The 13344-nt window shown below is 39.3% G+C and overlaps 1 protein-coding gene across 3 annotated transcripts in view; it reads left to right on the top strand.

The window, feature by feature from the left end:
- Nucleotides 1-10887: 10887 nt before the first annotated feature.
- Nucleotides 10888-13344, top strand: part of TPK1 (thiamin pyrophosphokinase 1) — a 348926-nt gene continuing 346469 nt past the window's right edge. For all 3 annotated transcript variants that reach the window (XM_081243933.1, XM_081243935.1, XM_081243934.1), the window contains exons 1-2: nt 10888-10986; nt 11381-11439. In XM_081243933.1, the coding sequence (XP_081100059.1) occupies nt 11397-11439 (43 nt within the window). In that variant the 5' untranslated portion in view covers nt 10888-10986; nt 11381-11396. The remainder of the gene's footprint in view (nt 10987-11380; nt 11440-13344) is intronic.

The following is a 13344-nucleotide window of genomic DNA, read 5'->3' as shown; positions in this document are numbered from 1 at the left end:
TTTGCCCAGAAAATACATCCTTCAGAAATGAAGGCAACATAAAGACTTCTTACAATCAACAAAAGCTGAGATCACCACTAGATCTGCCTTATAAGAAAGGTTGAAGGGAGTTCTTCAAGCTGAAATGAAAAGATGCTAATTAGTAACAGGAAAACATATGAAAACATAAAACACACTGGTAAAGGTAAGTGTATATTCAACGTCAGAATACTCTAATACTGTAATATGGAGGAGTATTACCCACTTAACTCTTGAATAATGGTTAAAAAGGCAAGAGTATTAGAAATAACTATAGCTATAATAATTTGCTCATGAATACACAGTATAAAAAGAGGTAAATTGTGACATCAAAAACATAAAATGAGGTGGTGAGGAGTAAAAGTTTAGAGGTTTTGTAAGTGATTGAAGTTATCTGTGTAAAATAGACTGTTACATTCATGAGATGTTTTGTGTAAGCCTTGTGGTACCCACAAAACAAAAACCCACAGTATATACACAAAAAATAAAGAGAAGGGAATCAAGGCATACCACTATGGAAAATCATCAATTCAAAAAGGAAGGCAGCAAGAGAGGAAGAAAAGGAACAAAGGAGCCAGAAAACAATGGTATTAGTAAGTCCTTACCTATCAACACTTACTATAATGTAAATGGACTGAATACTTCAATTAAAGATATACAGTGACTGGATGGATTAAAAAAAATAAACAAGAACCAACTACATGCTGCCTATAAGAGATTCACTTTAACTTTAAGGACATGCATAGACTCAAAGTAAAGAGATAGAAAAAGACATTCGATACATGTGGAAGCCGAAAAAGAGCAGGGTAGCTATACTTATATCAGACAAAACACTTTAAGCCAAACATGGTAATAAGAGACAAAGAAAATCATTATATAATGACAAAAGGAACAATTTATCAAGAAGACGGAACATTGTAAATATATATGCTCCCAACATCAGAGCACCTAAATATATTAAGCAAATACTAACAGATCTGAAGGGAGAAATAGACAACAGTACAATAATAATAGGGGACTTCAATACCTCACTTTCAATAATGGATAGATCATCCAGACAGAAAATCATTAAGGAAACATTGGACTTGAACTATAATTTAGACTAAATGGATTAACAGACATGTAACGAATATTCCATCTAACAGCAGCAGAACGCACATTCTTCTCAAATACACATGGAACATTCTCCAGGATAAGTCACATGTTAAATCCCCAAAAAAGTCTTAGCAAATGTATAAATTGCAATGTACATTCTCAGACATTAGAAGAACTAAACTAAAAATCAATAACAAAAATATATCTGGAAAATACCCCAATATTTAGACATTAAACATCATACTTCTAAATAGCACATGGATCAAAGAAAATTAGAAAATATTTTGAACTGAATGATAATAAAACCCAACATCTGGGAATTTGGGGGTGCTTAAAGAATGCTTAAAGGGGAATGCTTAAAGAATGCTTAAAGGGGAATGTATGGATTTAAATGCTTATAGTTGAGGAGGAGAATATAAAACCACTAACCTAAGCCTCCTATTTAAAGAGCTAAAAAGGAAGAGCAATTAAATCCAAAATAAGTAGAAGGAAAGAAAGAAGAAAAATAAAAATGCAAATTTATAAAATATAAAAAGAAAATAATGGCGTGAATTGATAAAATCAAAACATCTTTTCAGAAGATTAATAAAATAGATAAAACTCTAGCTAAGCAATGAGTAAGAAAAGAGAGAAAACTAAATTGCCAATATCAGAAAAAGACAAAGATCATCACCTTGGATCCTTCAGATTTTGAGAGGATAATAAAGGAATATTAATATTATTACATTAATAAATGTGATGGTATGGATGAAATGGAAATATTTCTAGAAAAACAGAAATTACCAAAACTGGTACAAGAATAAATATAAAACATGAATAATCCTGTATTTCTTAAAGTAATTGAATATACCATTTAAAATATTCCTCTCTAAAAAACTCCATGCTCAAGTGGCCTCACTAGTAAGTTATACCAAATAGTTAAGGAAGAAATAAAACCACTCTTACATAAACTTTCAGAAAATGCAAGAGGAAGGAACCTTTCTCAACTCAATTTATGAGGCTAGAATTACAGTGAAACAAATACTGGGAAAGGAATACCTTTACAAGAAAGGCATGCTAATACTAATATTTCCTCATGAACATAGATGCAAAGTATTTAATAAAATGTAAGTCAAACCTAGCAATATATAAAGTGGATAATCCATCATGACAAAGTGGTATTTAATTCCAGAAGTTAAGTAAGATTGGTTTAACATTTGAAAATCAATCAATATGATTACCATAGTAACCAAATTAAGTAGGAAAACCATATAATCTTCTTATAATAGGTGTAAAAAAAGACATTTCACAAAATTTACACACGTTTACAGAGAAAATCTTAGCAAACTAAGGAATAGGAGGGAAATTTCTCAATCTGATAAAAGCACATTTCAAAAAAACCCTACAGCTAACCGCATAGTTAATGGTGAAAGATTGAGTACTCTATGCATAGGTTTGGGAACAAGGCATAGTTCCCAAAGGGCCTGATCTCAGTTTTTCCTTTCAAAATTATACTGGAGTCCCTAACCAGTGCAATAAGGCAAAAATAAAAATGAATAAATAAAAGGCATACAGATTAGAAAGGAAGAAATAAATCTGTCTTTATTGCCGACAATATAATCAATAGATTTGCAGACAACTTGATCTGTAGATTCTAAATCTACAAAAACATGTTAAATGACAAATAAGTGAATTTAAAAAGATCACAGGATACAAGGCGAATGTAAAAAATAAATTGTATTCCTATATATTAACAACAAACAACTGATGTTTAACAGTTGATGTATAAATATCCCTCAAGTAGGAAAATCCTGAAATACACACACACACACACACACACACACACACACACACATACACACATGTATTTCCCATGGGATTCAGCTCCAGTCTCCTATAGTGGTACCTGGCTTATGCACCCTTCCTTTGTTGCCTTCTTTAATATTTGGGTTGGCCAAAAAGTTCGTTCGGTTTTAAGTACAAATAAGACACATTTTTCATTTTCACAAAGAACTTTACCGAACAACGGATTCACTAACTGAACAAACTTTTTGGCCAACCCAATAACTCCACTCTCTACAAGGGGTTCTGCACCTCCAAATAAACTACTTGCGCTTAAATCCCTGATTTAGATTTTGCTTCTGAGAAACCCAAACCAAAGTATATGACAATTTGGTGTGGCCTAGAGTTGAGGAGGTAATGACCAAACTCTTGAGTGACTAGTAGCTGGGATGTTAAAAAAAAATGGATCCTCTGCCTGCAGACAGGCTCCAGATTGCAAGTAGCTGAAATTAGGGACTGCAGGCTTGCCCAGGTCTCTGCAATGTGTGGTACCAGCCTAAGCACATAGGAGATGTTTTTTGTTTTGTTTTGTTTTTGCGGTACGCGGGCCTCTCACTGTTGTGGCCTCTCCCGTTGCGGAGCACAGACTCTGGACGCGCAGGCTCAGCGGCCATGGCTCACGGGCCCAGACACTCTGCGGCATGTGGGATCTTCCCAGACCGGGGCACGAACCTGTGTCCCCCGCATCGGCAGGCGGACTCTCAACCACTGCGCCACCAGGGAAGCCCGAGACCTCAGTTTTATAATGAAAAGCTCTGAATCTTAATAACTGAGCCTATTTCAGTATTTAGTTTTTACCATAATATTTAATTTTCATATTAAAATAAACATATTCTAATACTAAAAGAAGCATATTTTAATACTAAAAGTGACCAAAAATTATGAATTGGAGTGATGTCCTCAATGAGTCTCATATTTACCAGGTGGGAGTGGGATGGGGGTCAGGTGGTTTTCAACAAAGCACAGGTGGCAGTAGTTACAAAAAATAAATAAATATAGACAGAACTACATAAATTGTGTATATATACATATACGCACATATATATACACATATATATGTTATATAAAGAATATATATTCTTTCTCAGATTCTTTCCCATTATAGGTTATTACAAGATATTGAATACAGTTCCCTGTGGTAGACAGTAGGTCCTTGTTGTTTATTATTTTGCTTTTTAATACATTAGACATTTATCTTTATATGGTGTGAAGTAGAGATTGATTTTCATCATTTCCATGAATAGCTAATTGCATCAGAATATTTATTAAATATACCACTGTATTTTTTCCTCTAATTTAAAATGTCACACATAAACTCAATTCCTGCATATGAATTTGTTTCTGAACTCTGTTTTGTTCTATCAAACTGTTTCTATGCTAGTGATACCTTTTTTACATTACTATGGTGATATATATTTTTCTATACCTAGTAGGAAAGTCTCTTCTTATTGACCTTTTCTTTTTCCCCAAAAAATGTTATTCTTCTCGTGGCATACTTACAAATCAGTTTGTAAAATTCCATAAAAATCTTGTTGATACTTTGAAAATCTAAATTTATTAGATTTATTTGGGGATTCTTAATTTTATTTATTTTTATTTTATTTTTAGTGATAATGTGTCTTCTCAATCAAAAACATGTATGTCTTATTATTTATACATCTTAAAACAGGGCTAGTTTTTAACATAGTTTTTATATATAGTGTGTGTATACACAGTGAATGCTTGCTATGTACTAGGCAGGGTGTTTGACACTCAGGATACGGCAGTGAACAGATCAGGCCAAGTCCCTGCCTCATAATGGAAAAGGTCAGTACATAAGTTACAAGATTAAGTGTTCTAAAGAAGAGAAACAGTGTATAAGATAGAGAGTAACTAGGGGAGGTAATTTTACAAAGGAAAATCAAGGTAGGCTTCTTGGAAGAGGTAACATGTGAGCTGGGAATGAGCCAATTATGTAAAGAAATTGGCGGGGCCAGGGAAGAACATTCTAGGAGAGGGAAAAAGAAAGTAGAAAGACTTGTTCTGTTTAAAAACACAAGGGAAACAAGCATGTGAGGAGAAGAATGAGATAAGATAAAGCTGGAGATAGGAAAAGTCCAGATTATTCAGGACCTTTTCGGTTTGGGTTTTATTCTTAAAACAGCTGATGAGTTTTAAGCAAGCAGGGACATAATCAATTTTACAATTTAAAAAGGGAGCTTTGGCTACCTTGTGAGGACTAGATTAGAAAGATGCTAGGGTGGAGAAAGGCAGCAGTCAGCAGATATTACAGAGCCTGGGGAGGGACAAGCTAGTTGGCTAGTTCGCTCTGAACATCTGTTTTCCCTTACCTGTTTAGTAATAACACCCATTCTCATCTGGCCCTACTGCATCTCATCTAAGTGATTACACTTCCCAGCCTCTCTTAAAGCGAGAGGGAGCCACGTGATTAAGTGCCACCAGACAATTACTTTTAGACAAAAGCATTGTGTGAGACTTTAGGGAAGCCTTTAAAATGTGGAACTTGATCTGAGCCTCTGCTCTGGGAAAACAGTGCTGGTTGAGAAATTCCCCACCCTCTCTTTTTTTTTTTTCCTCAGATGAGATATAACTGACATTATATTAGTTCCAGGTGTATCCAGGTCAGCATTCTTTATCTCATGAATGATTAGCTGATATTAGAAATGTTTGTCTGCTTGAAAATAGCTAAACACGCACATAAACATTTCCTGTTCAGCTGATTGAGGAATGACCCTGATTGCAAAATGACCCCAACTGCAAATCACCCCACTTGAGACTTGTCTATACCTCCCTATAAACATCGAAAGCAAAACCACACAGTGGAGGCACTTGGATCTTAGGAGATCTAGGGTGTGATCCCTGTTTCAGTAGCCTGAATAAAATGCATTTTGTCTTTTACACCTTTTTATAAGGTAGGTGGTGTATCTCCTTCACTCTTCCTCCTTTCTTTCTAATGCTTGAAATGTATAGGTGAAGGAGCACAAGTAGTCTTCTGGGAGCATGAGGTGGCATACATTTAAAATGAACTCTACTTTTTCAGACCACGTGGCTATAAAAGGGCTATAAAAGAAAGGGTTATGAAAGAAGCACAAAAGAATGTAATGAGTTTACAGAGCAAAGTAAGATTAATTGTGAGAGGCTTGAGTGAATCTCAGGGAAGACTTTTCACAGAAGATGATCCTTTAGATAGGCTTTAAAATAATGAAAATTTTGATTGATAGTTGAGTGGAAATGACAAGGATGATTGAATCTTGATCCATATTGACCGCAACAGGCTGGGATAAGTAATCAGTAGAACAAAAGTTGGCACCTGACTGAGTTTATGGAATGAAAGAAAAGGCAAATTAAAGTTATTTATCAAGGAGTGCAGAAGAATAATGATGCTAAGGAAAGAAATGGAGGCTCTGGGAGGAGGAATAAATACATGATTTTAGTTTTAGCCACTTGAATCAGATGTAATGGTGAGATATTTAAGTGGAAATCTCCTAAAGGCAGCTTAATACTGTTTGAACTGTTAAAGTGAGATCAGGGTAGACACACATTCTGAAGTTGAGAGAATGATTTGATTTTCTGAACAAAAAATGCTGAAGTAGATGAGGTGATAGAAGCTGATTGAAGACCAGAAATTCCAAGACCACTTAGGGGCAGCAGTAGGGAGAACAGCTGTTGAAGGAAAGGTGTTAGCACCTGTGCTCATAGCCTCTCGTAGCTTTCCCCCAACAGTTGTTTGGAGGAACACTGTTCCACAAGATTTTAAAAGATATACGAAGCAAACAGTGTTCCATGCTCCAATAGTTTTGAGACATTCTGGGTTTGGAGATGTTTAAAGATGTATAATGTGCTATAAATCTCAAAGGAGGCTGGTAACCGTGTTCAGTGTTTTCAAAACTTATTTCACTCCAGAAATTTTTTATTATAAAATCTTTAAAACAACATATATTTTGAACTCCACCAGTTCAAGAAAATGGGGGCAGAATGGAAGACAGTTGGGGAGGGAGATGGGAGAGCCATCTATGTATCATAGAGAAAAATGCATAACCTATTACTAGAGGTTCCGTCCTATCCCATGGAACTTTTGGGGGATCATAGGATCCATTGAAAATTTGGTTGAAGCTATGGAATTTCTCCTCTGAAAATTATACCATGTATGTATATATGTTCCTTTCCCTGGAAGCCCAAAATATGACAGGGATTAACAATAATGACCATTAATTTCCTTTTAATATACATTTTCACAACCTTAAATTTCTTTACTATGCATATTGCAAAAATATTAAGTAATAAAATACAAACATATATAAAATAGAAAGTGATATTTCCCTAAGTCTGCTGCCGCCTATGTACTCCATCCCTTTATCTCAGAGGTCATTTTTTTTTTTTTTTTTTTTCTGTACGTGGGCCTCTCACTGTTGGGGCCCCTCCCGTCGCGGAGCACAGGCTCCGGATGTGCAGGCTCAGCGGCCATGGCTCACGGGCCCAGCTACTCCGCGGCACGCGGGATCCTCCCGGACCGGGGCACAAACCCATGTCCCCTGCATCGGCAGGCGGACTCTCAACCACTGCGCCACCAGGGAAGCCCTCAGAGGTCATTTTTAACAATTCTCTTTGTATGTTTATCCAAATACATTTAAATAATATAGGTAGGATTTTTCCTACCACTTGCATTTATAAAATTTACTCTGTCATAGACATTTTTCCACATGAGGGCATATTGATTTAGCTTATTCTTTTTAAAATTGCTGATATGATGCACTGTAAGTTTTCATTTTTTCCCACCACTTATTAATCCATTTAACAAACATTTATTGAACCTCTATTATGGGTGAGGTATCTTGTTTGCCTGGAGAAATAGCAATGAACAAAACAAATATGGTTCCTGCTCTTAGGAAGCTCTCACACTAGCAGGGGGAGAAAAATCATAAACAAGTAAACAAGTAAGTTAAATAACTACAGATTGTGAGTACAGCTCTGCCGGAAAACAAACAAACAAGCCTAGATGAAATAAAGAGTAACCAGGGGAAGGAAGTCAGTTTTGTGCTGAGGCTGGATGGATGAGTCAGCTGTGAGAAGAACTGGAGAAGAAGCATTCTAAGCTATTGCTAATGGTTATTGCTATTGCAAACAATTTCATTATGAACATTCAGTAAATACTCACTGATTGCTTACTCTTTGCCAGCAACTGTGCCCGAATGTGAGGATTGAAAAGTGAACAATTAAAATTTGGTCCTAGTTCTCTTGGAGCCTACATTTTAGGGTAATTAAATAAAATACAAAGACCTCAACATAGTGACTGGAACATAATAATTACTCAATCAGTGTAAATTTGTCTGATTATTTAAAATATTATTTGCAATCTGGCAAGTAAATTTATCTCATTGTTCAAATTTGCTCTCCGAATGCTATTGATGCTGTGTTTTTCACATTGTTTGCCATTTGAATACCTTCTGAAATTTGCCTGTATATATCCTTGTAATTGAGAAGAACAAATCTGACTCCATATTGGATGTTTCTTTTACTTTAACCTTCATATTCGATTGCTTTTGCTACAAGTTAATCACTAAAGGGATGTTGCCTATGGCTTAAAGTACACATAATGGCCCTTCTCTCAGAATCCTGCCTCCCATGTCTGAGCCTTAAGCTAAAATACTTTTGTCTCATAGGAAACATCCTGACTAGGCCCACCTATGAATGGCTGCAGGAAAGAAGAAATTAACACATCCCCCTCCAGAGTCTGGCTGGAACCAGGGAATATTTACAATAATGTATTACTTTTTTTTACTTCACCTCCTCACTTCCCCCTTTGTCCTGTAAAAGAAACTAGCATCCAAACCCAGACAAATGATTCTTTGGGACACTGGTCCACCATCTTCTCTGTCTGCTGACTTTCTGAATTAAGTAGCTATTCCTTACCCCAACAAATTGTCTCTCAGTTTATTGGTCTGTCGTGGGGCAAGCAGTATGAGCTTGGACTCTGTAACATACTTGGTCATCCCTTTACTGGTCTGTTTGCTTTTTACTGATATAGATATAGCAACCACTTGTCTATTACATGGGCACAGTCTCCCTCCACCTCCAGTCTGTTGTCTTTTAGTTTCTCTAGTGGCATCTTGAAACGTGAATTTTGACATTTATTGTGGTTAATATTTCAGTGTTCTTCGGTAATGACTTTGGGAGAAACTTGAGCTAGATTACACATAAAAGCTTTGCAAGGATGTGTGTTACAAATATAAACAAGGATGTCATAAGGTGTAAGTGGAATATGTCTCATATTGATGGAGAGGGACAAACGTTTGTTGCACACCTGTACGTGCTAGGCACCTGCCCAAGTGTTTATCCATACCAAGCCATTTGATCCTTACAGAACCGTTCCAAAGTAGGCAACATTGTTCCCATTTTATATCTGAGGAAACTGAGATAGAGTTCCAATGTCTCACAGCTAGTAAGTAACATAGTTGAAACGGCCCACCCATGTAACTGTGATGACAAAGTCATAATATTTAATTTTACAACGATAACTGTAAAGTCCCTAGCAGTTTGGTCTAAAATTGACTGTGAGATAGGTGTACCCTTGGCTTAATAGTGGTGAATGTGAAAAACACCTGCAAGTTCTATTTGATCTGGCAGCTGAAAAAGTTAATGAGCATGGGCAATGTTGTACTTTTCTACGGTTGCATCACTCCTGGAACCTTGTGTCCAGTGTCAAAGATAAACACAGACGGGTATTAGTTGAAGCGTTGAAAATAGATTTTGTTTAGTAACTACTGACAGTCGAGAAAGAGCTGAGTTCCATTCCTATTTGTGGAGAGGCGATTGGAACGTTTTAAAGGGAGGATGAGAGAGGGGCAAGAGTGGGAGCTCAATAGAGTTAGAGAAGTGAAAATTGCAAAGCGTCGGTCAGTATAAAGGCGACTAGACCAGCTTCGTTTGCTAGCTGGCAGCTGCGGAAGTGAGGAGTCTATTCTCCCACAGAGACTGGGAGACAGAGGCCCTACCCTTCCTGAAGATTGCCTCTTCAGGGAATGGCTCTCAGGACTTTGAGAGAGATGCCTCTGAGTCTTAAGAAACATATTCACAATTTCAAGCCCTTTGGGAGGTCAGGGGCCTGCCATCAGCTGTTGGCTAGAACTTTCTCATCTAGGCATTTTAATGGTTGTGTGTCCTAGGGGTCCGCCTTATACTGATAGAAACCGTGATAGAGTTGGTCACGTCTCATAGCGCAGGGGCTTGCACGAGTTGTCACGTGCTGACAGTTGCGCGGTTCTCAACAGCTGTCAGAAACACAATTTATGAGCAAAATTAAATATAGAGGATGGGAACCACGATGGTGGAGTTTGAAGATCATGTCCTATAAGAACCTCGAAAGAACAAGAGTTTAGCCTGGAAAAGGTAAAGCCTAGGGAGTCTAAGTCTAGAGATCTGGTTTGCTCAGTCTTGGAAAAGGCTGCGTGGCCACAGAATGAACTCTTTAAGTTGGGAGTGTTGGAGCGAGCGGAGCTGCAAGTAAGCAGCTTAAAGTTCCTGCCAACGAAAACTTTCTGTGATTGTTGCAACCAAGTGAAGACTTTAACGAAGGCGTGCTCCTTAAGTACACAAGCTGCAAGCGAGAGATCAAAAAGAATGAGGACCGAGAAAACGGGCTCTGGATAACCTGGGACGTTTGCTTGGCTCTGATGCCAAGCTGACGAAGGGTGACGGGGAAATTAACGCTTGGTTTGGAGCAAACAGCGGCCTCCGTGCCAAAGTTCAGTGACGAGCGCTCAGCAGAAACACCAGCGATTGCTTCAGGGCCTAACTAGCTTAGAAGAGAGGGCGGCGCGGGAGAGCAATTAGTCGGGCGCCCTCACCCACGTGGACACGCGGCTCAGGCGGGGCAAGCGGCTCGCACGCGCCTCCGGCTCCCGGAAGGAGGCGGGGCCGCCTCCAGCGCCGTTCCCTTAAATCTGCGAGCGGGGATCGCGCGTCGTCGAGGTTCCTCAGCCGAGCGCCGAGCGGTCGATCGCCCTCGCTCCCGCAGTCTGCGCTCCGCTCGCTGGTGGCTCCACCCGCCATTATGTAAGTGCGACAGCATCCTGGCGCGCCGCCTTCGTTCCCGGCGTGCGGGCTGCAGGCCAGGGCGGGGAGGAGGTGGCCGCCCCTCGCCGCTCTGGCTCCCTTGGCTCCCTCGGTCCCCGGATGGTGACGGCGGCGCGGGGAGACGCTGGACGGGGCGGCCTTGCCGAGGCACGCGTGGCGCCCGCATGCTTTGTCCCGCGCGCCCTGGAACCCCTCGGGGCTCGAGTCTCCCGCGTCCCCGCCGCCGCGCGCCCTGCCTGCCGTGCCCGGGCCCGCACGCCGGGAGCGCGGCTCGCTCCGTGCTCCGCCCCGGAGACCAAGTGTACTGGCGATTTCGCGCGCCGTTTAATTAGCTAGAAGTTCTAATGTGGCGTTTTTATGTTTTTTAATGCAGAGACCAGTAATCCGTTATGGAGCATGCTATTACCCCGTTGGAACCCCTGCTTCCCACTGGTACTGTATTTCTTAACACGTTTTACAGTGACATTGATGTGCTTACCCCCAGAGCCCTGATGAGGTTAAGAGGGCTGGACTCCAGACCCAGAATGGTTTCCAATCTGCCTCAGATTTCCTCCAGTTAGGCATATTACTCACCCTCTCTTGTGCCTCAGTTTCCTTATCTGAAAAACATGAGGATAGTTTTTAGTCCTTGCGGTGTAGAGTTGTTGTGAGGGCTAAAAGGTGATGTATTTTATGCCCTTCACCTGGAGAAGACTAAGCCCTACTTGTAATGTGAGCTCTTAGGCTCTTAACAGCCTGAACTAATCTCTTAACAACATTAGACGCCAAAGGGGTAAAGATCAGTCTTTATTGCCTTTATTATTGCCTGCCCATGGTGCCCGTTTGTAATCCATGGAAAATGCCTGAGGTTACCCAATAAAAAATGCTTTAAAGATGTAATACTCAAGAATTTTTATTGTTTCTTAAGTGTAAAGTCATTGTAATACACATGGAAATAGATGGAAGAGTTCTTTGAAGCTAATTGTTAGTTGTATTCATTATCGTGTGTAGTAACTGACTTGTGTGCTAATTGCATGATAAAACATTTTTTATTTACCAGTTTTTGTGTTTCTGTTGTGTAGAACTTCTAGTTTATAAGTTCATAAATTTAAATAGAATGCATAGCTTTTTAATGCTTAAAGTTTTCTGTAAATCCATGAAACCCATGAATTGACGAGTATTTTTGGGAGGGGGCGGGATATTGAATTTGATTTGAACTTGTCAGCTTTCCCACATCCTGGGAGTATTTACGGTAAAACAATCAAAGCATAATAACAGTAGGGAACACTGACTCCTTCCTCTCCAGTCATTTGCTGTGCTAAGTTGTTTGTATATACTTCATATCTTATTTTACAGGTAAAGGAAACAGGTAGTAATGGAACTAGAATCTGAACCCAGATATGTTTATATTGACTTGGTTTAGAGGTTGGGTATTTAGTCGTAACTAAACGGCTTCTCCTAAGTTAAGAAAAGCACTGGCAAACATAAACGTTTTGCAAATGGAATTTCATAGTTCTGTTACCCAACAGTAGCGGGACTAACAGCATTTCCTAGAGGAAACATTGGATTCAGGTGGCCTGTTGACGTTAAGATCCGTTACTAAATCTAAGTGCTTTAGGTTTAGTTAGAAAGGAGGATTTCTAGTGTTTTCTAGGTTTAATGAGATACGTCATATAGATAGTGCTGCATAGTAAAGGTTGGAGTGAGGCAACAGGGTCTCTGGGTTTAAATCTTAGCTTTGCTGGTTGTATTTCAGTTTCTTCATCTATAAAATAGGAATCTTTCGCAGGGTTACTGTGAGTATAAATGAGTTGTAAAACCTGTAAAGCACTTGGCTTCACGAGCGGTTAAGCTATTAGATTCAGCAGTAAGGCTAGCATGGTTGGATCTCTGGGTCAGTGCTGAGATAGAAAAGGTCTGGAGCAATAGAAAAGTAGGAAATAGTAGGAAACACGGGCAGTTCTGCTCCCTCTGTGTTTTATCAAAGGCTTAGGAAGGAGGCCTAGACTCGTCAAGTCAGACATGTGTAAGCTCCTCACTGGGACAGGGCATGTAGGGGAACTGTCAAGAACCGTGATAGCCTCTATGAAGCACAGATCCACCAGGCAGAATCCCGAGCTCCTTTGAGGAGATCTTTGGGATTTAGTGGTTCTCCTAGTTTCCTCCTGTTCCTAAGGGTAAAAGTTTATACAGATTCCCATCTCTTCTCAAACACTGGCCCAGAAGCACGGGCTCCCTAGAAGTGGTCGACTCTAGATAAATGAGAGATGATTAAAAACAGAAAAGTGTATGATGAGGGGCCCTTGCAATGCCTGGCCTTTTATAGTAATTCGGAAAGTATTCGAGGTTAACTTTACA

This window comes from Mesoplodon bidens (assembly GCF_964165515.1).
Source record: "Mesoplodon bidens genome assembly, chromosome: 9".
NCBI lineage: Eukaryota > Metazoa > Chordata > Mammalia > Artiodactyla > Ziphiidae > Mesoplodon > Mesoplodon bidens.
The sequence above is the reverse complement of the archived record's forward strand: the minus strand, read 5'-3'. Positions and strand labels throughout refer to the sequence as shown.